The sequence below is a fragment of the Corvus kubaryi genome, unplaced genomic scaffold (genome assembly GCF_017639235.1).
Source record: "Corvus kubaryi isolate FWS band 111438036 unplaced genomic scaffold, C.kubaryi_AGA036_p1.0 37179, whole genome shotgun sequence".
Taxonomy (NCBI): Eukaryota; Metazoa; Chordata; class Aves; order Passeriformes; family Corvidae; genus Corvus; species Corvus kubaryi.
Window position 1 is genome coordinate 21,295 of NW_024581049.1, and position 24,263 is coordinate 45,557.

Here is a 24,263-nt window from a genome sequence, read left to right on the forward strand (position 1 = left end):
TCATGTGTTTTTCGCCCCCTCGCCCTCTTGGGATCTGGCAGAAGCCACTTCGGGCTACGCCGCCATCTTTTGTGTGGTACGGCAAAAACGGTCCCGCTCCTCGGAAAAGCGTCTATTCCGTTGCCTGAACCCAACCCCGACTGTAACGCCGGCTCTGCTCTTGCACCATCCGCGTCCCCACACCGCAAAGCGCCGCGCAGGGTCGGGCTTAGGCAGGCGGGAAGACGCCTTTGTGAGAAGGAAGGGCCTGCCTATGGGCCATTTCGTCCTCCCCCAAAGCGCATGCGTGACCCTCCCCCCCATCTTGGGAAGGGCGGTGTCACCCGTGCCCGAGCCGCCATTTTGAGTGTGGCATAGCCTCACCGAGCGGCTGCACTACGTCGTTCTTTTCACCAGGGGGCGGCAGCGATTTAAGTACGAGCTGCAAGCTCATGCTGTGTTTCACGGAGAGAAAAAAACTCTGAATCACTAAGCTATTTCTATTGCCTTTAAAGATACCGTATTTTCTTCCATTTTCAAGCCCGTTTTTGCTTAATTTACACAGACAAAAATTGTATTTGCATTTTCAAACCCTATATATCTATATTGAAAATTTCTTATAGTCCAAGATCCTGTATAAAATACAGTAAATACAGGGTTGTATTTTGAAATCAATTTTAATTAAAATTATAATATATGTGTGTGTGTATATATATATATAAAGATAACAAAAGCTACAGGTTTTTTGTATTTTTTGCACAAACACACTCCCTAAATTTCCAAGCATTTCGGGCTGTAACCTGCCATTTTTGGGAGGACCCCACCTAAGCCCTCTTATAACCTACTTAACCTTCTCCACTGTATTTCCACTCTCCCAGTGACATTGGGGTGCCCCAAATGACACCATCTCTGCATCACCTCTTACCCAGGGCTCCTTCATAGCCCCTTCCCCAGCGCAAAGGGAGGGCAAAGGCAGCTGGTAAGGGTTTACTCCGTCACGCACATAGCAAGTTCCCGTCAGCAAGTCTGCTGGCACTTGGGGGCCCTGATGCTGCCCGTGCCCCCAGGACACCTGACCTCAGTTCCAGAGCAGCCCTTGTCAGACTGGAGGGAATCTGACAGTCTGCTCCTGGAGCAATGGGCACTGAACAGAGGTGGAGTCTACCAAAAATGAGCAGCAGGGGCCATGACAAGAGAAGAGGAAGATGGAGGATTTTTTTATTGTTATTTTCTTGACAATGAGTGGTTTTCCTAGGAAAGAGGGTTGGGGCTGTGAGGTGTCTGCATTTCCCACACCTGGAAGGAGCTGGATCATTCCCAACTTACCCATGACATGGGAAGGAATCCTGGGAGCAAGGCCAGGTGGGCACTGCCCCTCACACCTGGAGCCAGGCCACACCAGGGGGCCGTAAGTATCCCAAAGGGCTGGGAACAGACGCACGATTGAGCTGGGGATGCCCACGTGAGAGCACCCTACTTCAAACCCGAGGGAAATCACCTCTCCACTCCTCTTCAGGTATTTTTCCAATACTTGGAATCCAAGGAGCTGACAGCACAGGGAAGGGAGCAGGAGACAACAGTGATGCTCAACAGGATCTCACATTTATTATTGAGAAGTGATTAATGGTGAAAAGAAAAGGCAACGCCCATTCCTCACTGGCTTAACAAGAAACTGAAACATAGTCACTACACATTTTACAATATTTCTTCCTTGGATTGTTTGTTTTGGGCTTTTTATTGTCCAAAATTCATTTTCCTGTAAATAAAAAGATTTCTACCACTGGTCTCAGCTTTCGAAAAATCAAATTCATCCAGACTTAATCTTTAAATCCATATAATGCACAAGAACAGAACATTTCTTAGGACTCCTAGTACTTGACTTTTGAGTAACAAAAGGTCAGAGAAAAATGAACCACCTTTAAGACATAACCTTGTGGGCAATTTTCTGTTCAATTCTTCTTAGGCCAAAACCCCAACTTCCTCACGGAATTCCTCCTCTTCCAGTCCGGCGAAAGAAAGAAAAATAAAGTTACTCCACTTTGCATGGTGGATGTTACAATTCAGTGTTCCAAGTGCAAATGTCAAAACCAGGGAAAGAGGCGCAAGAGGGTGGAAGGAGGGGAAATGATGGGATTTAAAAATGAGAGAAAAAAAAGGCATATGCCACTTATGGACTTGAAAATCCAAAAACCATAGTAAAAAGACAAAAAACAAAGCGTATGCTCTGAAATCACAACCAAAGCCAAAAGAAAGGGGACAGGTTTTACCTCTACTCTACCTAGAAGGGATTTTTTTGTTGTTGTTGTTGTTGTTTTTGTTTTTTCAGTCCTATGTCTTGTGATAGTCCAATACTTTTTTTTTTTTTAAACTGGAAGTTTGTAAAAGTCTTTTTGAAGTCAAAAGAATTAAGAAAAAAAAAGTCCTAATTCTCTCGGGGTTGCTCTTGCTCCTTTCTTACTCTGAAAGACAGCTGGGATGCAATGTCTGCTGCAGTCTGTGGGGGAGGAATTGCCTTTTACTTGACACGGCCTTGGCGTTCCTGCAAAAGAAATAACAGAGATCATATTAGCTGAGAGCAATTTTATTCACCGCTGTTACACATCAGCATTCCAACCACTGGCGCTCCCATGGAGCCTGTCCCATAGCCAGCAAAGCCAGGGAAAGAGCATTGTTCTTGTCAAAAGAGGTGCTGCTACTGCATCCAGTCATTGCAGGGATGTGACATTTCTGAGGTCCAACAGCTCCTCATTCTTTTTTTCCTCATTCCAGGTGATTCACCACCTGCAGAGCTGCATCCAGCTCTGGGGATTCCAACATCAGAAAGATGTGGAGCTGCTGGAGCACGTCCAGAGGAGGCCATGGAAACGCTCTCAGGGCTGAAGCCCCTCTGCTCTGGAGACAGGCTGGGAGAGCTGGGGGTCTTCATCCGGGGAGACCTCAGAGGCCCTTCCAATGCCTAAAGGGGCTCCAAGAGAGCTGGAGAGGGACTTTGGACAAGGGCCTGGAGGGACAGGACAGGGAGGAAGAATGGCTTCCCACTGCCAGAGGGCAGGGTAGAATGGGATATTGGGAAGAAATTCTTCCCTGTGAGGGTGGTGAGGCTCTGGCACAGGTTGCCCAGAGAAGCTGTGGCTGCCTCATCTTTCTAAGTGTCCAAGAGCACGTTGAACAGGGCTTGGAGCAGCCTGGTCTAGTGGAAGGTGTGTCTGCATTGGAATGAGATGGTCTTTAAGGTCCCTTCCAACCCAAACCATTCCATGATTTATGAAAAAACTCCACCTGAATTCCCATGTGAGCATCAAAGCAGGCTGGAGCTCAAACCCAGGGAGCACTGGACATCAGCCTTGGTCTGCAGGGACTGAAACTGTCCCAGCCCCCAGCAGAAAACCTCCCTGATACCCCTGATACTACTTGATGGCATCTCACTCAAAAACCAAGAACTTCACAGGAATTTCCCACCGACTTCTGCTATCACCCCTGGGTATTCCTCCAGCACTGCGGAAACACTCTGTCCAAACACCTGCAGCTGAACAAAGAGGCAGCACAGCACCAAATACCCCCAGGCACCAAGGGCTGCCACCCCCTCTCTGCTGTTCTCAGCACTCCATGCCCATCTCTTCCGGGGTCTGCTTGGGTTTAACAGAGAAGCTCTCACAGAAGCTGGTCCAGGCTTCCCCAAAGGGTTATGAGGTATTTGAAGTGTCATTCCCAGATCACAAGACACCACCTCAGAAATTAAACCTGTCAGCAGCCAGAGGGCCCTAAGCTGATACTCCTCCCTGGCTCTCCCTCTTCCTTGAAGACAGGCAGGTCCCTGTAGTCTGAGCACGACAGGCACTGCGGGGCTCCGGCTCCCCTGGAGTGAGTCCATCGCCACCCGGCCAGTCCAAGAGGTGCCAAGTCCATCCCACTTTCACAGCAAAGCCACACCTGCAGCAGGTACCCACAGTCGCAGCAGGTTTTCCCTCTTCACTCAGAGAGGAGATGCTGTCAGGGCTCTGAACGTGGTGCTTTGGTTCAGCTCAGGATGTCTCCCTGCAAGTCAACTGCTCTGCCTGGAGTTGTATCCCCTGCAATAAGGGCAGCAACAGAGTTCCCTGCCTGCTTCCCACGGTCCCATGCTAACCCGGTGACGGGAGGCACCTTCCCATCTTGGCAGCTCATACAACCTCTGCCACGAGCACACAGGCTGCTACAGGAAACCCCATCCTTTGCCGCTGCTAAATCCAGGGAGAGCCCATCCCAAAACAGCTTCAGTCCCGGGACAACAGCACATGCGGCCATCTATGCTTAGAAACCTTCCCAAAAAGGGAGGCCTGGCCTCCAGCTCAGAACAACTCCACTGGCTTTGGCCTCTCAGCCACACACCCGGGAGGCTTCCCCTCCAATTCCTCTGCAGGATGCAAAGTGAGCACAGCATGATCCTCTGCTGTCTTCCAGGGACAGGGATCAGATCAAGGCACAGGTTCTCATCAAGAACGTAGTGTTGATTTAATTCCCCTCTTTTCCTGTAACTCTGCCCAAGTCTGTTGCAGGTTCTTTCAATGCCAAAAAAGCCACTGCACCACAGCAAAATCCAACTGCCAGGGTGGGAAGCAGAGCCAGGCCTGAACACGGAGCACAACAAGCACTGCAGGGAGAGCCACGAATCCAAAGGAAGGTGCCAAGCCCTGTTCCTGGCTCAGCAGCCAGCATGTTATGTTGCGCAGGGACAGATGGCAATGTGTCGCATCCCTCTGGGAAGCAGCTGCAACTGCCTGAGCTAATGCCCCCGCTTCCCAAATGCGGACACAGGATAAGCCGGCTGCCAGGTTCAATCACCCCCTGTGCATCTCCAGGGCCAGTGTCCTGGGCTAGGACAGCGGCCAAGGATCCTGCCGCACACATCACCCTGTTAGCTGAGCAGCGGGACCCTGATCAATCACCTCTTCCCGCTGAGAAGGTGATGCTGCTACCAAGGCCTGCATGCAGCTAACAAGGAGCCAGTGAAACTCCCCCATTAAATACCAGTGTGCCAGAACAGAGGCTAGGGCAAATGTCCCCATGCCCCCAAGCTAGAGAGGGGACAAAAGTAAACATCTTCACTTCAGACCTGCTGTATGCCTGGATTGGGGAAGGGGGTGCCCAAAAGGTCCCCACTGCCCTTCAGCCAAGGGGCTACCTGAAGGAGCAAGTCAGAGGGGAATGGAGGAAAGGTGGCTGGATATGGAAGGAGGTGGATCCCTGATCCAAAACCACAGAATCCCAGACTGGTTTGGGTTGGAAGAGACCTGAGAGCTCATCTTGCTGTGGGCAGGCACACCTTCCACTAGACCAGGTTCTTCCAAGCCCTGTCCAACCTGGCCTTGAACAATTTCAGGGATGGGGCAGCCACAGCTTCTCTGGGCACCCTATGCCAGGGCCTCACCACCCTCACAGGGAAGAATTCTTTCCCATCGTCCCATCTGATACCCTGCCCTCTGGCAGTGGGAAGCATTCCTCCTTGTCCTGTCCCTCCAGCCCCTTGTCCAAAGTCCCTCTCCAGCTCTCTTGGAGCCCCTTTAGCCATTAGAAGGGCCTCTGAGGTCCCCCTGGAGCCTTCTCCTCTCCAGGTGAACACCCCCAGCTCTCCCGGCCTGGCTCCAGCCCTCAGGGCATCTCTGCGGCCTCCTCTGGACCTGCTCCAGCAGCTCCAAATCCTTCTGACACTGGAATCCCCAGAGCTGGATGCAGCTCTGCAAGTAAGGTCTCACCTGAGTGGAGCAGAAGGGTCTGAGACATCTTGGTCCTTGGGGTGTTACACTGAGCTTTCAACCACCAGACAGATCTACCAGAACACGCAGCAAGGCTCAACCAGGTTGCAAACATTTGTCCTTCCTGGCTCATCCTCCTCTGAATCCACGTGCTGTGGAACACGGTAAGTCACAACCCACAGCTACGCAACAGCCCCGGAAGGCAGAGCAGCATCTGCGCACACACGCTGGGCTTGCTCTGGGATACAATCCCTGGAGAGCAAAGGGATTCCATCAGGAAGTGTTTTATGCCCTTTGGCTGCACTTCCGTTAAATTTGGGCTGCATCTTACTGATCCACATGGGAGGAGCAAGAAAGACACCTGCTCAGACTCATCCCCATCTGTCAAACCCCTCAGGAACAGGAAGGGCAAAGAGCAGCATGGCATGGGAAAGGCTGATATGTGCCATGGCTCAAATCCTCTGCTCACAAAGGGTAAGTATGCAAACAGGAGCCCTCTCTAATCACACCACTCAAAGCAACTTCAGCCCTATCACCACTGTCCCCAGGGGCTGCAGCCATGTCAGAGCCAGGTCCTGATAACAGCAACTGAGCAAGGAGAGATCACCTTATCTATTCACACTGCAGGGAGCAAAAAACAAAAGGCTCAGGAGTTTGTACCTGACAAGATGACAGTGAGAGACAACGCTGCCCCTGGTTTGTTAGGACCACCTGCCTGAGCTGGAGCACAGCCCAAAGCCCTTGGGCAGGCCAGGTCAGGCAGAGTCTCAGTTCAGCCTAAGAAGGTCCTCCAAGCAAAAGGCAACACTCGCCCAGTGCCTGCCCACAGAAGAACTGGCAGGAGATTCCTTCTTTGGAGCATCGGAGCTGGCAGTATCATTCCCTAAAAGGCTGAGACACCCAAATTCTGAGTTGGACCGATAAGGATCATTGAGTCCAGCTCCTGCCCCTTCACAGGACACCCCAACAATCCCACCCCGAGCCAGAGAGTGTTGTTCAAATGCTTCTGGAGCTCTGTGGCAGCCTTGGGGCCCATGACCGTTCTCTGGGGAGCCTGTAATCAAACCCTGGCCTCAATAAACACACACCCACACCCACCCTTCTCCCTGATCAAGCACCTCAACAGCCCCACTCAGTCCATGATGTCGCACTTTGCTGTTTGATGCAATCCCAGCCAAGCAATCCAGTGGGATTTCCAAGGCAAACATCTTAGATCACTGCCTTAGAAATCAAGAGTTACTGAAGCCCATGGCCTTCCCAGCAGGATCTGCTCAAGGAACAGACACAGCACAAATGATGGATGATGCATCACTTGTATATTATGCTCCACAAGCAGCCTCGAGTCCCAGTATTTACAAACCAAACATGACTTTTCCCTGTTGTCAGCATTAGAAAGCCATCAGGGTTACAAAAAAAGCTACATCCTAGTTTAGAAAAGGGGATAATAATCAGGTAGCAATCTGGTTATAGCCTGACACCTTCATCCTACCTCCCATTCACTTAATGGGGCTCAGCACCAAGGAAGACAGGAGATAACAGAAATAAAAGTGATTCTTCATCAGAGCAGGACAGGCCTTTAGTTCTACAGATCAAAATCTAACAGAGCAAACCCAAATATCCACAGAACCCTAAACAGGGTAAACTCACAGCACTGAAGCAGCAGGAGCGAAAAAGAGACACATGGCCTTGGACACTTAATTTCCAAATCAGAGCAACCAGCCCAGGACAAGAAGGGCATGAAGACAGCCAAGGCTCTTCCCCTACAGGGGGGTTTACACAAGGTGGTCTGACCTATCAGATATCCTCAGGCACACTGCTGTTCCCCAGCATCTTTACAGGCACCTTTTAAAACTGATGCAATCAATTGCAAAGAACAAACCTCTTCTTGCTTAAACATCACATTTAATTGCCTGAATAAAGCAGGCCAATTCCCATAAACATTTACAATTACTCTCACATAGGGACTCTTGTCCCACAGGGCAGGAAACAGAATGGTGAAAAGCTGAGAACATGCATGAATATTTAGAACAAAGGAGACACAGCAAGCTGGGAGGATTCCCAGTGGCATTCCATGGGAGGACAACTGGGCTCACAACACAGACTGGAACTGGACTGGCTGACTTTGGAGCACAAGCAAAATGGCACAAGTCCTTTCCAGTCATTAGGAAGAAAGAAAATTCTCCTGGTCTTCAACAACCAGGGAGTTTTTTTTATTCTTCCCCATCACTACAAGGGAAATGCATTTTGTTACTTTGGTTACCTTAAGCCATCGCTCAGCCAAGAAGTCTTAGTACGAGTGCCACAAAACCTCTTTAGAAAAGGAAGGAACTCCACTTTCATGTTTCAAAATCTTCACTGCCGTAGAGTTAACAAAGCCTTGGCAGTGCCCTCTGTCACACCATGCAGGTGTAATGCCAAGAACTGAAAACCCACGGAGCTTCAGTGGAATTTGTGGCTCCACATATTCATAAAACATCTAGAAAGAGGAGTGAATAACAGTGACCAAGTTTACTGATGACATTAAGCTATTCAGGGTAATAAAAAGAGCAGTTGACAAAGTGTATGACTTTGTGAGAAAAAGCTGCTGAACTTTACAGGACACTTGGTCTACCTGGTTGAGAAAAATTAAACTATGCACGTGCGGAAAATCCCTACCCTAACTCCAAGATTACGGGCTCCAAACTGACTATTAACCATTGGAAACACGATCTGTAACTCCAGGAAATTGCCTACCCTGAAGAAAAGCAAGTATCACCCTGAACAAAACATACCACTGTGCTGTTTACAGACATCCCAGACAGGATCTATCCTGAGCAGAGTGTAGCTCTGCTCCTCTCCATCTCCACAGGCATGGAGCAGAACTGGAAAACGGTCAAAGAAAAACAGGGATGAGCAAGGGACAGAAGCGTTTCCATCTGCAGAGCCACTGTGCTCTAACTCTCTGGCCTGGAAGACAGATGACTGGAAAAGCAGAGTACGCACAGAGAAGACAGTGAATTAATTGCTCACCACCTTTTCTCACACAAGAACAACGGGGAAATCACAAGGCAGACCCAAAGCAAACCAAAAGGACATATTTCCCCACGCAACACATTATTAAGCTGAAGAACTGGAGATCCTGTGGATGCTCAAGGAGCGCACTGAGATCTTGGACAGAAAAAACATGAACTCATAAAGACAAAGGTACATCCTCGGGGTTATGGAAATTCCAAAGCCACATACCGTTCAAGGGAAGGAAAACCTTCGGAGGTGGATATGTGCCTGTACCGTCCTCACAGGTGTTTGCTCTCAACCGTGTTATTGCCAGCTGCACACAGGGCTTTTGACCTGGAAACAGAGAGCAGGGATGCCCAAGCAATGTCTGTCTCTGTGCCTGGCAGATGTGCAGCTCCTGCAGCCACATGAGAAGCACTTACACAGACTTTGATCTGACCCACTGCAGTTGTCCTGTATTTGAGGCTTAAACACCACCTCCATCCCAAACAAGACAGAAGAGACTTCACGCTACAGGAAAAACACACCACAATATTCTGTATTATGAGAGGACAAGAGGAGATCTATTTGCCTGCTTCGCTCAGCCATGAAGAGCCGAATTCACAAGCTCAAGTAAAAGAGCCAACACTCCCTATAGCGTGTTCTGTCATTTTATAGCCACTTGGATGGGAACACAGAGCCACATTCACTGGAATGGAATTTTGTATTTGATTTCCCCCCGCCCCCCCCCCCTTCCTTTAAGTGTATCAAGAACACAGCTCATAAAGTCAGCTGAACTCCAAATCAGGCTGCAACAGCCAAAAGGCTGATGATCAGGGCTCCACGATTTCCTTACTTTTGAGATGATCATGGGAAATTCTCTGAAGGCATTTTACAGACAGTACCATAAATAACAGAGCTGAGATGGAGAGACCAGAGCCTTCCCCCTCTGTGCACAGATACAGGGAAGGAAGCTTAAGAGTGTGGTTTCTTTTCCCCCCAAGATTAGAAACATAGGACAAGAGTCTTAGGCAGATTTTATCTAAGTCTTCCAAACCGGGATTACATTACAATAGCTCTGCAGTTAACCAAACAAAAAAGCAGTTCGGCATTGTGGTTTTAAGAATAAAAAAAATTCTAATTAAAAATAATCAGAAATTTCCAAGTTCTTGCACAAACCCCAAATGGTTCATTATTAACTGCACACTGTTACATGACTTATATGTCAATTAAAAAGGCCCATACTGGGCATTATTCACTGGAAGGAGCTACAAACAACTCTCTATCCCAGGCATCAGTTTGGATAATGACCATCCTTGTTTAACAGGGACTTCTCTAGGAAATGCTGTGGTAGAGCAGGGTGCTGGCACTGTTCTGGCTGCCAAGCCTCCAGTGGTTTGCACCACTAAGGAATTCGTTACTAACTCACAAAGCCATTGGACAGCACAATTACTACCAGGTACAAACCAGAACATGGAGGAAAATGGGAGGACTAATTGTGGTGAGAATGACCACACGGCACAGAACAAGGAGCTTCATGAACCTGAGACAGAAAAGAAGAAAGCGGCTTCTTTCAGGCAAAAAGCTGATGCAGAATTACAGTTTCAGTAAGAACAAGGAAGGAACATTGTGCATGGAGCTGTTCTTGATGGACTGCCCACGTATCAATGCGTTTCAACAGTTTTCTTGGGATCCTAATCGGCTTTCAGCAGTGTCTTGTGACCCACTGTACTTCTGCACTAGGGAAAAATCCAGGGAACTGAACCAGACCATGCCCTGGGGCTTACACTGAATGAAACAGCTGGCAATGAGTTTTGCTTGGAAGATAAATACTTTTTCTGGGGAAAGCAGCTGTTATAAAATAACCTGAAACACACACCTGTGTCAGTAGCTCTTAACCTTGGTGCCAGCAAGTTATCCAGAGGATAACTTGGAGGAAAAAGTAAGAGCAAAATAAACAAAGCAACCCCCACTGCTGACACCTTACACACTCCCTTCTGCATTCCAAGCCCTCCACGGTGTTTCTAGGGGACTTGCCAGCCATACACATACAATTTATCACAGAATCACAGATTGGTTTGGGTTGGAAGGGACCTGAAAGCCCATCCCATTCCACCCCCTGCCATGGGCAGGGACACCTTCCACTATTCCCAGGTGGCTCTGAGCCCCATCCAACCTGGCCTTGAACACTTCCAGGCATGGGGCAGCCACAGCTTCTCTGGGCAACCCCTGCCAGGGCCTCAGCACCCTTACAGAAATTGATTTCTCCCTAATAGTTAATCTAAATCTACCCTCCTTCAGTTTAAGGTCATTTCCCCTATTTTAACTCATCTGCTGAAGGGAAAAAATTTTGGTTTTTTTTAATTTAAGACATTCATTTGAAGTCATTAGTATGTTCATAATCAATTCAATTAACATATTTATAAGAACAATTAGCTCAGGGTATTCTGCAGCTCAGAGCTGAAATCATCCAGCCAAGATAACCTGGAGTGGGAGGACATGAAGCTTTGCCCACACTGAGAAGGCGAGTAGGTTGGAAACAAGTTCACAAGAAGAGGGTGTGGAATAAATTCCCCCTGCTCGAGGCATCTAAGAGATGAGAAACCCTATTGCAGACGGCCTGCACTCTCTGTCTGGCCCAACACCAGTCCCAGTCCTCGAATCCTAGAATGGCCTGGGTTGGAAAGGACCTTATAAATCTTCAACTTCCAACCCTCTGCCATGGACAGGGATAAAACAATTGAAAAAATTTAAACAGTGCATGTGGATACAAAAATGCTGTTAGCAAGGAATTTTCCTGCTGCTTTCTAAGCCATGAGATACTTCTCTCTCTCAGGGAAGATAATAGCAGAAGTTCTGTAAACTATGAACACCTGCGACCTTGTAGAACTATGTTTATGGTACAGTAGAAAAATATTTTGACAATGGATGTTTAGGATTTCTAGCCAATCCACCCAGGGGGTGGCTGATCCTTTGTCCAATTAGACTATGAAGAAAAAAGTCTATAAAAGAGTTTGTAAAATAATTAAATAAATCAATCCTGCTGCACAATTCCTGCCTGCTGGTTCGTCTCTCCTCTCCTCCCTACGGCTGCGGGTAATAGTAATAAGTGCATCTCGACAGGCCCTTAAACCAATGCCAACAAGTCAATTTTAAATATTATAATATTAACAAGCATTACCTTAAAATATTATTTTAAAGGCTTCTAACACAATACTAACAGTGAGAGACAGGATTACAAGGCAAGTGCCAGCAAGTGGTTCGCTCTTCCACTGCTCTGATTCCACTTCAGTTGCAGTGAAAAGGCTCCCAGCTGCTCCTGTTTTAGGGATGAGGAAACACAGTTCCCTGTCTCACAGCAGAAAACACGGATTAGAGCATCAGGCAGATCTAAGTTTTCTCCTCTGGTTTACTCCTGTCTTTAGACACAGCTAGAACACAAGCAAAAATCTGTGAGTATTGTTAAGGGCTGGCTTAAACATATCATAAGCACAAAGTATTCCTTATGAACAGCCAGTGCCAAGCCACGGGAATAAGCCCAACGGTTTGTCTCCTCCATTCCCGGGCAAATATATGAGCTTGGACACAGACCTACAGGATTTAAACAGCCTGGAAATAAACCGAAACCACGTGCATTGCTGAACAGCCTAGTGGAAATTCTGTCCCGGTGCGTTAATCAATTAATTTCGTTATGGCCAGGATTTGGAGTAGAAAACAGCAAATAGCCCTGGGATCACTGGATGAAAGGAACTGTGTGGTTGGAAGGAGTGCTCCTCCCTTGCTGCCACAGAGAACAGCTGGCTTTGCCTGGATATAGAATATCCAGGAATTGAATCTTATAGTCAAGAAATACTGTCCTGTGGAATATGGTAAAGCCAAAGCAAATGCAGCATTCTCCAGGACAGCTGTAACAGAAGGAGGAAAGAGTGCCGGTCCACCCTATAGGGAATATTCTCTCTCCTCCCCTCTGAGATTTCAGATTGGGAAGAGAAAAAGTGCTTTGTAAAATCCATCAGAAAACGTTCATGTATTCCAGTGATTGTGAAATAGCCTGCTCATTTCAAACAGGCTCATACAACACCCCTCAGTTTTCCCTTAAATCACGTGTTCCAAGGAGGCAATGACACTTGCCACTATTAATACTCCTTTAACCAGCATACAGCGTCAGCTGAGGCACAAGGCAGCACAATTCCAGAAATAACAGATCCGATCTGGCCAATCCCACCTTTGTGCTTTGAGGCCCATCCTCAGCATGACAAACCCCACCAAAGCCCACCCCATCTTGCATAGCTCAGCCTGATTCGACACTCAAAGTCCCAGCGCAAAGTTTCTCTTCTCAGCTGCAAACCTGACCACTGAGCACTCTGCACAGGACTGGTTTTCACAAGACAGCCTTCCTAAAATCCCTGGAACCTGTGAGTAGCCAAGCATCTCAAGCCTGGGCAGGCAGAAAGAACCTAAACACACTTCCCTTAGAGTTTCCACTGACTGCGTTTATACAACACACAAGCTGTCAACCTTTCATACCAAGCACATCATTATGGGAGATCTTTACACCAAGGTCACTGCAGCATTCCTAGAAATCCAAGTGCACGACCATGGGGCATGGGGATTTGTGTTGTTGTTTTGGTTGTTTAAAGCAAAGATAAAATAGTTCTTACACAGAAGAAGTCAGTGACAAGCTCTACCACAAAAGCAGCTGTTCTGAATTTCAGGACTGCACTGGGCAGGAACTGCACTGCGAGTCAGCTCCACCATTTTGGGTCAGGAGAACATTCAAACCTTTTAAAAAACTGGATTAGTAGAGCAAAGCAAGACACGGAAAAGGAATGGGGATTAGCTTTAGAGGAACAGGATTGGGCACAGGCAACAGGAAAAGGAAAAAAAAGAGGATTATTTCAGTGTTTTCAACACTGAACTAACTACCCACCCCTCTCCCTTCACTGGACAACAGAAAGGGCACAAACACTATACATTTTTCATATAATTTCTTGGACCTGCTTTAGGGAATTCTGAAGAAATGACTAACAGTGAGAAGTATAAAAGAATATTCAAGAGTTCCAGACTTTCACAAGAGCTCATCCATCTGCTAGGGCAGCAAGCAGGAATCAAACTGCAAATGAGACAGAGGTTTGGGCAAGTTGAAGCCAAGTGAAACAATTCCAGCTTGGGAGAAGTTCGAAAGAAGCCAAACCTTGAGACATTTAAGCTTCAAGGAACACAACTGCAGAGCATCAACATCTCACACTGTGGGAGAGATAAAAGAGCTGGGAGCAATGGGATTTCCCCAGCACAAAGCAGCACAAAAAACGGGCAGGGAGCTGCTGCCAGAACAGCATTTTAACCTTCCGGTGCTTCAACTCTGGTTCCTTGTATATTTTTTTTAATTCAAGTGGATACCTGAGATGCTTCAAGCAGAGAGAGCATGGTTTGGGCTTTTTGGCATCTCTAGTCCCATGGTGAGTATCACTCCAGGAAAAAAGAAAACCCTCCTTCAGGAAAAATAACTGGTCCTCAATGAAACCATGAACGAGCAGTTACAGAAACCTCAGCCACATTCCAGGCTGCGTCACCAAGTGACTGAGGAGGTCAAGCTTGCTGCAAGAACGACCAAGGCGCAAAGAGTCACTTCCTCCATGCCGGATGTTACAGGGGCCCGGAGCACGAAATGCAGGGTGAGTACACGGCAAAGAGCAAACACCGACTGTGCCTACACAACTCCCTTCTCATCTGTGAATTCCAGAGACCTATGACTAAGTTCCTTTGCAAAGAAAGAATGCTTTCCTAATCAACTGCTGCTGCATCCACTAAAACATGGTTCAGAAAGGCAGCGCCAGCGTTCCAGCTATCCCTGCTGCTTCCGACTCTCCACAGTGGCACATCTCGAGAAGCAAGCAAGGGGAGGAGACTTCAATATGCAACTGGGAAGATGAATAAAGATGGTTTACAGCTTTAAGAATATTGCTAAGCCTCATTTGTAGTACATTTCTGATTTTCAGACTTTACACAGCAAACACAGCAGCTTTCCGGAAGAAGAGCCCATCATTCTGTCTGCTTTTCCCAAAGCCTTCTCCTCTCCTTTCCTTCTGCTTACCCATACTTAGTACTAATTAACTTGTTTCATCCATCCATCCATCCCTCCCTCCCTAACCTGTCCTTCAGGAGCATTTTCCCCCTTCCCCTGCATTCTCCCACTGTGCCAAGGTTCGACTCTCTAACACTGCAAACTGTTACTCCCTGAAGTCAGATCTGGAGGGGTATCACAGAATCCCATCATGATTTAGGTTTGGAAAGCACCTTGCAGATGGATCCTGTTCCACCCCCTGCTATGGGCAGGCATGCCTTCTGCTAGACAAGGTTGCTCCAAGCCCCATCCAGCTGGGCCCTAAACACTTCCAGGGATGGAGCAGCCACAGCTTCTCTGGGAACCTGTGCCATGGCATCACCACCCTCACAGTGGTGAAACAATTCTAGGAGGTGAAATCACACAAAACAATCAGGTCCTCACTAAATACCAGTTTACACCTTGCCATTTACTGTTCCTCCCTTACACACTTTCTCCAAGCACCGCAAGTGCTGATTATCAGTTGCAAAACATGACCACCTTTGCGCTGAAGTGTTACTATTTATAAGATGCTCCATGTAAAATACACATAAAAAATTAAAAACTGCATTCACTGTCACAGCAACCAGCTGCACCTCCTGATTCTGTTCTTCAAGTCTTGGGTGAAAAATTCCCCATTGCTCAAACTAAAGAGATCATCAGGAAACTTGGCAAACTCCCAGCCAGCTGTGCTAATGCTAATTTTTATAATTATCATTTTGATCAAACGTAAGCCAGACCCACACTGAGGAGAAGGGCAGCCCCAGGTGACTTTATTACAGCTGAACCCAAGTAAGATTCCAAGCCCAGTGGTTCTTGAATTTGGGGCAGGATTTTCAATTAATGCATCATTAAGGAGTAGATGATGACAGCAGGCTTTGAGAGCAGCATCCAGGGCAGCTGCAAGGCAAGTTGTAAGCTCAGCTCATGTGCCACACTGCTGGCAGTGCCATGCCGGTGACAGCCCACCACGGCCCCAAACAGAGCCATGAGGAACACAACGACCATGTCCACCGGAGACAGGACCAGCAGTCATGGACTTCAATCGCGGTGAGGGAGATTTAGGTTGGGCATTAGACAAAGCCTCCTTACAGGAAGGATAATTAAGCAGACGGATAGATTGCCTGGGGAGGGACAGGAACTGCTGTTCCTGGAGGTTTTACAAGTGGAGGGTGACATCTGTCATGCTGACCCCACTGTGGCCAGGGGGTGGATTAGCAGCCGATCTAAGACCCGGCTCTGGTTTCGAACAGCTTCCCAAATGCCCTGCTGGTCTCTGACTTCAAACTGCTCTGATCCAGGAGCTGATAATGGCACAGAAATACGTTTTGTTTACATCACAGCACTCAGGGAAAACTGAGATTCAGCATAACCAACACACAGTCAATCGCAGGCAGGGCCTGGGCAAGGCTCCTCACCCTGCTCTGCCAAGTGCTGGCACCCATTTCATAGAATCATGGAACGGTTTGGATTGGAAGGGCTGTTAAAGATCATCTCATTCCAACTCCCTGCCGTGGGCAGGGACACCTTCCACTCGACCAGGCAGCTCCAAGCCCCATCCAACCTGGCCTCAAACACTTCCAGGGATGAGGCAGCCACAGCTTCTTTGGGCAACTTGTGCCAGGGCCTCCCCACCCTCACAGGGAAATATTTTCTCCTAATATCCGATCGAAACCTATTCGCTCAATTTAAAGCCATTCCCTCTTGTCCTGCCTCTCCAGGCTCTTGTAGTGTCTCTCCATCTTTCCTGTGGGCTCCCGTCAGGCCCAACTGGAAGGCCACAATTAGGTCACCCCAAAGCCTTCTCTCCTCCTAACTGAACAATCCCAACTCTCTCAGCCTTTCCTCACAGGAGAGGTGCTCCATCCCTCTAATCACCTTGGTGGCTTCTCTGGACATATTCCCCCCAAAAGAGGGGCGACTATTTGGGTGTGGGTTCCAGGTACGAGCAGGCAGATAGCCAAAAACCAGGCTAATGCCCACAGGCTAATACCCCTTCACACCCCAGAGTCTGTCCAGTGCAAGGCAGCCCCCACCACCTCTTACCCTGCAGAACTCAGACAAGACACACAAACACGTTACCTTTTTAACGTTTTCCTCCTCCTCTTGGCGTTTCTCATAGTGTGAGAAGTCATCAAAGATGGAGGTGGTGTGCTTGTAGGTGGCAATGATTTTCAACACCTGCTTAGCCTTTTCCAGAGGCACCTCCTGAGTGTCTCTGGAGTTGGTCACTGGTTTATTCTCATTGTTCTCTAGGCGGATGTGTCGCAGCTGGCTGTTGGGAACGTCCTTCACAAAAATCCACCTGACATCAAAACGTCCCTTCCATTTGTCCTGGGACCACACACCTGCACAGGTGTTATAGTCCACAGCAGATTTCATTTCTGCTACACCGCAGAAGTGACCACTACCGTTGACACTGAACAGTAAGTATACGGGGCCCTTCCCGTTCATGGAGCGATAGGCTGCATCCAGTCTTTTGTTGCCATGCTCCGTACTGCACCAGATGTTGTATTTAATGGAACGGTGGATATCGTCCTCAGAGTAACTCTTAATGATGAAAACCCGCCCATGCTTCGGGTTCCAGTCAAAATCCTTGGGGTTGTAGTTGTTGACAGATCTCAACTTCTCCAAGACCGGGTGCGGCTCTGAAGGAGAACCAGAACTGGCCTGAGCCTGTCCCACTCCGTTACCGTCCACTCCGTTCTGGCCAAAGCCATTGCCGCGATTCCGAGGGGCGACCCAGCGGGTGGGCTGTGCTGGTGGCACAGGCAGCGGAGCTGGCGGTGGCAGCGCCTGTGGCTGCTGCCCACCCGGAGCCTGGGTCACTGGCGGGCTACTACTGATCTGCTGGCCCATGGGCTGTGGGGACACCTGCACTGGCTGCTGAGCAAGATTCTGGACCAAGGCCTGTGACGGGGCTTTTGCCCCCGGCCCTTTGTTATCCCAAGTTCCGATATCCATGTTATGTTTTATGGGAGGCGGCGGAAGACTTGACCCTGCAATGCCATTCTTGGTCTTCAGCTTGGGCTGCTGCTTGGCGGGTTTGCTGGCAATGTCAGCCCATGAGGTCGGCTTCGGCGGCGCAATCGTCGCCGGAGGCAAACTGTTTGACGTCACGATATTACCGGTGATGGATCCGCTCCCTACGGCCGAGCCGACGACTTTTGGGACGCTGCTCGCCACGTCCGTGCTACCCAGCTTGAGGGCTGCCATGCCCTGGTCAATGGTGTTCATGCCAGGAGCCTTGTTCAGAGTCTCGTTGGCAAAGGCCGACTGCCCATCGATCATGGCCCCTCCCAGTGAGCTGGGGGCATAGGCATAGTTGCTGCTGTAGCCAGAGCTTTGAGTGGATTGTCCCTGAGAACTGCTATTCCCCCAAGCCGAAAAGTCTATCCCGCTTGGAAAGAAGTTAAAGCCGTGCTGCCCGAGGAATGGAGTGCTGCCAAGGGCCCCTGGCTGCCCGAACATGGCGTCGGGAAGGAAGTGGGGCTCCCCGTTGCTCAGCTGTCCGTACGAGGTCAGGTAGGGCATGGGGGGATCTCCCCCCGTGGACCAGGCAGCTTCGCCTAAGGAGTAGGAGAATCCAATGGAGGGACTGAAGTAGCTTGGCAAGTAGGAATCAGACATTGCAGTGTATGCATTATTCTGAAAGAAAACCACAAAAACATAAGCACTGAATTGTTAGAAGGAGTGGAACCAATTTTGAGGGATCAGGAATAAAGGCAGCTTAGATTTCCCATGCTCCACCCCTCCCTACCTTAGGGCTGGGCAGATAAACAGGCCCAGCCTTGAACACCTCCTTTGTTACAAGGGCTCTAAAATCTGTTCCACTGCCAGAAAGCTTAAAGACAAAGGCACAGAAAGGTTAAAGACAAAGCTTCCCATGCCAAGGTGGCAGCGTGTGATGCTCCTGACATACAGTGTGGGACACTGGGAAGCCCCTGCCCAGGCTTTAAAAACCAGTATCTTACCTTGCATCCAAATACCATCTTCTGCTTGTAGCTACTCCCAACAAGGGTTTTTCCTGCCTGTGTAACATACTTAACCCTTATTATGGTGTTCCAGGCAGGATTTGGGGAAAGGATGCAGAGAGAAGGGGATTAAGAAGAAAAAGGATCCAGTGGAAGCACACTGCAAAAATCACGAGTGTCCCTGATGGCCTTTCTTTAACTTACTAGCCATGAAAACAGCTTTATTCCTACAATTTGAAGTTCCACACTTCACAATATTCCAAGAAATCGCAAACAAACAGGGATTTAAAGCCGATTCCTCAAAACACAAACTTCTCTAGTGCTGTGGGCACACATTGAAAATTACCTGAAAGTGGGAGGTAATCAATAAAAGCCTTTTACAGCACAGTGACAGCACCAGCACAAGCAGGTTTCAAATCCAGAGAGAGGGAAAAAAAAAAAACCCGGCGCCATGCCTTGATCTCCCTTTTAACATCCAAACAGCCTTTAGGTTACAAAAAACAAATGCCTAATTTGACAATTAGGGAAGTCTCAGACATCCCCAATATTTGCTTACATGAAAAACATCTGTCATTTCCCATTCAAAAACATGGGTCCCCTCCGGGGAGTGGTTCCAGTCCTGCTAATGGACATCATCCTGAGTAATTTGAACCTGTGAGCAGCAGCCTCCTGCTGCCCAGCCCCTAACACACCAGCCCAGTGTAGACGAGATCAAAGGCAGGTTCAATTCCCAGCTAAAAGCTTGACTTGCAGCAGGCTCTGCTCCATTTTTCGTTGAATCATGTATTCACGTGCCAAGCACGGCTCCCAGAGGACTTCATGCCACACTGAAAGCCAGGGAGTCTCTCAAGATGGCTCTGGCACCCTCCAGAAATAGCTGGTTTGCCACTCCACCTTCTACTTACGGGAGAGCAACAGGTTTGGGGCTAAGCAAGCCCCGACTTCACAGAAATTAATTGGAATTATTTAACATCACATGTTCAGAAAAGAAGATTTCTGTGGTACTGCCTGAAAACTCACAGAGATGCTCTCTCCAACCTTTGTTTTCACAAAGGTCTCCCAAAAAGCAAATCAGAAAAAAAAACCTCACTCTCATCCAGGGTTTTACTAACTGAGGAACTCAATCCTGCTAAACCCAGGGCTCAATCTGTCCAAAAGCACCAACACTGACACCAATTTCTAAGACAAATGAAAGAACTTAAAGCTTCCTATTACTTATTTTGAACCAGCAAAGCCCCTTCATAAATTAATCCCCTCAATGATAAGAGTAAGATATTCTCTCCTAAACTCAGCTTTAAAGGAACGGGAACATGCTGGCCCATCCCTAACCCCGAGGGAGAGCCATTTCCTCTCCACAGGAGCACTCGAAGCACCTCACTATCAGATAAAAATCTTTCCTCTTGTCATCTCAAAATATTTTCCCAGTTGTCATTATGTTCAACTTCGACATATTTAACACAGGCTGTATTAAGCTATGACCTGTGGAGTACTAGGCAGCTACATACACGTAGTAAGGAGGGAGCAGAGCAGTTCAAGAGTTGAGCACAGGCAGCTCAGAGCAAATTTGGGACACAGTCACTGCTGCTCTCTACCTGAACACCACCAACACTGCTTTGTTATCACAGTACCTCGCTCTGCTCCCCTGCCCTTGCACAACTGACACGCTTACTGGTTAACATGCAAATAAAACTCCACCAGCTTCTCATTCTCTCCATGACTAACACTCTTTGCACAGTTATTTCCTCAAATTCACTGTTCCTCCTCATCTCAGACCAGAAGCAGGGTTCTCAGTGAGCCTTGCTGTTGAGCTTTTCCTTTTTAAAGGGTTGAGAAATCATTTACTGTGTATCTGAGCTTTACAATACACAGTAACCTCGTGGGAACTGACAAGTAACAGTCATACCTGAGAGAGCAGGTGGGGAATAAGGAGCAGTGAAACTTTACAACATGGTTACCTCACGGGTGTGTGGAGAGCTTGGGAAGCCAACTCCAAAACTCATTTAATTCAATTACTCAGAGCAGTTTCTCTAACTCCCTTTCCCATCTCCAGCAAAGAGGTGCACCCTTGGATACCTGTGTATTTTTGCCTCCCTCCAGACCAAGCTCTGGAGGTTTTGGGCTCCATTTTATAGAATACAGACCAGCAACATCGCACAATGAGGAACCGAGAGTCACTCAGAGATTCCACTCCAAGTTAACTTGGTGGTTTCACCTCGCTCCAGCTCAGTTTCTTCCTCCTGGGGCACATCCAACCGCTTCCTGATTTTTAAAACCTATTTTTACCAGCCTGAGACACACCAAAAAAAATTAAAGATCCAGAAATACTTCACCAAACATGCAAAATAGAGTAAAACACTCTGTTGCTTCAAAATTATAATAACCTTCATTGTCTTCAGGAAACCTAAATAAAACTGCAATTTGTAGGAAATACATCCACATTCAGAAGGAAGCTGGAAATTAGGGATGTTGATAGCTCAGACAAAAAAAAACCAGCATTAAGTAACAACTACTAGGAAAGTAGCTGCTTTTATTCGAGAAAGTAATAATGTTCTCTCACCCTATGAAGACTGAATTTAGGCTTGTAACTCTTTGGGGAGCTGAATGCAGTGAATTGTCTTGATGGACAGGCTGAATTCTGAAGATTATGAACAACTAACATGACAAAGAATACTTATCCCCAGATCTTTAGCACGAACTAGGAAACTACTTGTTGAAAATTTAACTGAGACAGAAATCTGTTTCTGTGTTCCAACAAAACATGCATCACGTTTACATGAAAAAAATAACGTACTGACTAGTAAAAATAAGCAAAAATACAGCAAGGGGAAACCAGAACAGCTTATTTTTACTGGTCACAACTGGAAAGAGAAGCCAAGAGAATAAACTGACTGCTCCAGTGCTACTACAGATGTTTATCTATGGTACTCACTTGTACATCTAATCAGCTGAACTCCATCTGTTCTGTGTCACTCCCCTGCAGCTCATTAAGGAAAACAAACAAACACCAGTTAACAGTGGAGTTAATCTAAGAGAAAGTGAAGAGGAAAAGTAGCTGCAAGTTTGACTTCCAGGATCTGGTCACAAAATGCTCTGGCTCAACTTGTAACCGAAGTTCTCACAAAGAGAACTCAACGCTTGCATCACATGTGGGCTCTGGGGTTTTTGGTTTGGTTTTGTTTGTTTGTTTTTTGTTTTTGTTTTTTTGGGGGGTTTTTTTTGGTGAAAAACAGAAATCCCCCTGACAGGCATCATCAGTTGACTTGGTGTACAGGTAAGAAGGTTGATCTGATCCTCCAAAAGTGCGGCAGCATCACGTGAAGCAACTTCACAACCCAACTCAGCATATCTCTCTGATGTAAAGAGCCAGAAACCAAACAGGCACAACACTAAAACTGAAAGAGCAGAAATGGTGACTCTGAGACAGTCATGTTGGAAAAAAAAAAGACCTGGACACCAACTCTAGGAAGTTCTCACAGCCTCAGAAAGTTGCTGAAAACCTTCCTAGTTCACCCACCACTATCTAAGGGCAGTCAATGCTTTCTGCCTGCAGAAATGCAGGTGTAGGATAGGATATAATTTAAGGCAGCTAGCAAACATCAAAATGCAATCAGTGGAGATGGGAAACACACAAGGAGGCCAAATTCCCCTCCCTTGGAGCAGCAGGAAACCATCAGGCTCTTGGTGCTCCTGCCTGCATCAGGTACTCACCGGGCGGGCCTGGGGACTCAGGTAAGGCTCAAAGTCATCATCGTTCAGTCCATCCTTCTGGTGCACAGAGCCGTTTTGCACTGAGAAGAGATGTGTAACGTTAGAAAAACCTATGCAATGAATTCCCATAACGAACAGCTTAAAGTATTTAAAGCCAAACCCCGTAACATAACGAACTTCTGCCAATTCTAACACACTACACTCAGCCCACGGCACACAGACGCTTGCCCACCGCACAGACATCACCCGCAAACTATCCCCACCCCAGCAGCCATGCCCGGTCGCAGGGTTTATTTCCCCCCCGGCAGGTTTTAGGGAGACCCTCCCGCTCCCAGCCGCCCCCCTCCCCCCCGGCTTCCCGGGACCTCACCTTTGTTGCTTTGGCCCTTGGGTCTCTGGCGCGACGGCGGCGACGTGGGGAGAGAAAGAGGGAGAGCGGTGAGTCAGGGACACAGACTCGGCCCGGTGAAGGGGGGACAGAGCCGGGGTGGGTAAACAGACCCGTCGCGGCGGGGGAACCCAAGGCCCGGCAGGGACAAATCCGGCCCGGGGAGGGGAGAGATCCGTCCCGGCGGGGTCGAGCCCTGCGAGGACAGGCCCGGCCCGGCCGCATCACAATGGAGCGCGGCCCTGCGACAGGAGACGGGTGAGGCCGCAGCCGCCGCTCGGCCCGGCCCGGGGCGCAACCCCCGTTAGGCCCAGAGCCGCGGTCTCGCCCGGCGGGGCCGTCCCGGTATCGGCGGGGGTACTCCTACCTGCTCCAGGAGGCTGCTAGCCGACATGGCTCCGCGGCGGGGCTGCAGGCAGGGAGGGGCGGGGCGGCAGGCGGCGGCGCTTTGTCCGGGCCCGGCGGGCTCGGGGTGGCCCTGGCGGACTCGGGGCGGCCGCCGGCGGAGCGGGGCGGGGGGACGCTCTATCCCGCCATCCCCACCCCACCCCCCCCCCCCCCCCCCGGCCGCGCGTCTCTATGGCCCGGGCCCGCCGCCTCGCGCTCCCCCCGCCCGGTCACGCGGCACCGCGCGCGCCCAGGCACAATGGCGGGAAATGGGGGGGAGGGGGGGCGCAGGGCATGCCGGGACGGCGGAGGACCGGAGTGTTGGGGGAGCAGCGGCCTCGCTCGGCTAGAAGTGGGAGAGCTCTTAAAGGGCCAGGCGGCCCCGCGGCGGTTTTAAGGCAAAAAATGGCAAATTCGAGGCCCGGCTGCGGGCTCAGCCCAACCTCATTCTGTCGCGCCACGACATTTTAGCTCCCCCCGTCCCCAGTCCAGCACTCCAGGGTGTGGAGAACCCAGAGGACATCGCAGTCCTCTGGGACCCCCACCCAGGTCAAGTGGGCTACCTGGCTGTTGGGTGGGCATACAGCGAGCAGGGAACCCAGAGTCACCCCCCTTCCCGGCCAAGAGACAGGAACAGCTCCAGCAGGGACCTGACAGGATCTGCTGTACTCCTGGATTGGGGAAGGGGATGCTCAAAAGGTCCCCACTGCCCTTCAGCCAAGGGGCTACCTGAAGGAGCAAGTCAGAGGGGAATGGAGGAAAGGTGGCTGGATATGGAAGGAGGTGGATCCCTGATCCAAAACCACAGAATCCCAGACTGGTTTGGGTTGGAAGAGACCTGAGAGCTCATCTTGCCGTGGGCAGGCACACCTTCCACTAGACCAGGTTCTTCCAAGCCCTGTCCAACCTGGCCTTGAACAATTTCAGGGATGGGGCAGCCACAGCTTCTCTGGGCACCCTATGCCAGGGCCTCACCACCCTCACAGGGAAGAATTCTTTCCCATCGTCCCATCTGATAC

The 24,263-nt window shown here is 49.1% G+C and overlaps 1 protein-coding gene across 3 annotated transcripts; it reads right to left on the bottom strand.

The window, feature by feature from the left end:
- Positions 1–1,559: 1,559 nt before the first annotated feature.
- On the bottom strand, positions 1,560–23,349 carry YTHDF2 (YTH N6-methyladenosine RNA binding protein 2). 3 transcript variants are annotated; one of them, XR_006015011.1, is made up of 6 exons: positions 23,225–23,349; positions 22,840–22,864; positions 22,470–22,549; positions 16,870–18,435; positions 8,934–9,038; positions 1,560–2,518 (listed from the first exon to the last, which is right to left on the bottom strand). XR_006015011.1 is itself a non-coding variant. In XM_042021854.1 (5 exons), exons 1-5 carry the CDS (start codon positions 23,249–23,251, stop codon positions 2,495–2,497), a joined length of 1,722 nt encoding a protein of 573 aa, XP_041877788.1. In that variant the 5' UTR covers positions 23,252–23,348; the 3' UTR covers positions 1,560–2,494. The 3 variants fall into 3 exon arrangements, 1 of the variants encoding a protein (XP_041877788.1); XR_006015012.1 differs by lacking the exons at positions 22,840–22,864; positions 23,225–23,349 and adding an exon at positions 21,691–21,735 and having other exon boundaries at positions 22,470–22,536; XM_042021854.1 differs by lacking the exon at positions 8,934–9,038 and having other exon boundaries at positions 23,225–23,348.
- Between the last annotated feature and the right edge of the window lie 914 nt (positions 23,350–24,263).

Bases quoted from the DNA above. Each gene is read 5' to 3' on its own strand.
- YTHDF2 (XM_042021854.1), bottom strand. From the start codon at position 23,251: ATGTCGGCTAGCAGCCTCCTGGAGCAG. The intron at 22,550-22,839 runs GTGAGGTCCCGG...ATCTCTTCTCAG, and splicing joins CAAGGGCCAAAGCAACAAAG to TGCAAAACGGCTCTGTGCAC. The intron at 18,436-22,469 runs GTGAGTACCTGA...GTTTTCTTTCAG, and splicing joins TGAGTCCCCAGGCCCGCCCG to AATAATGCATACACTGCAAT.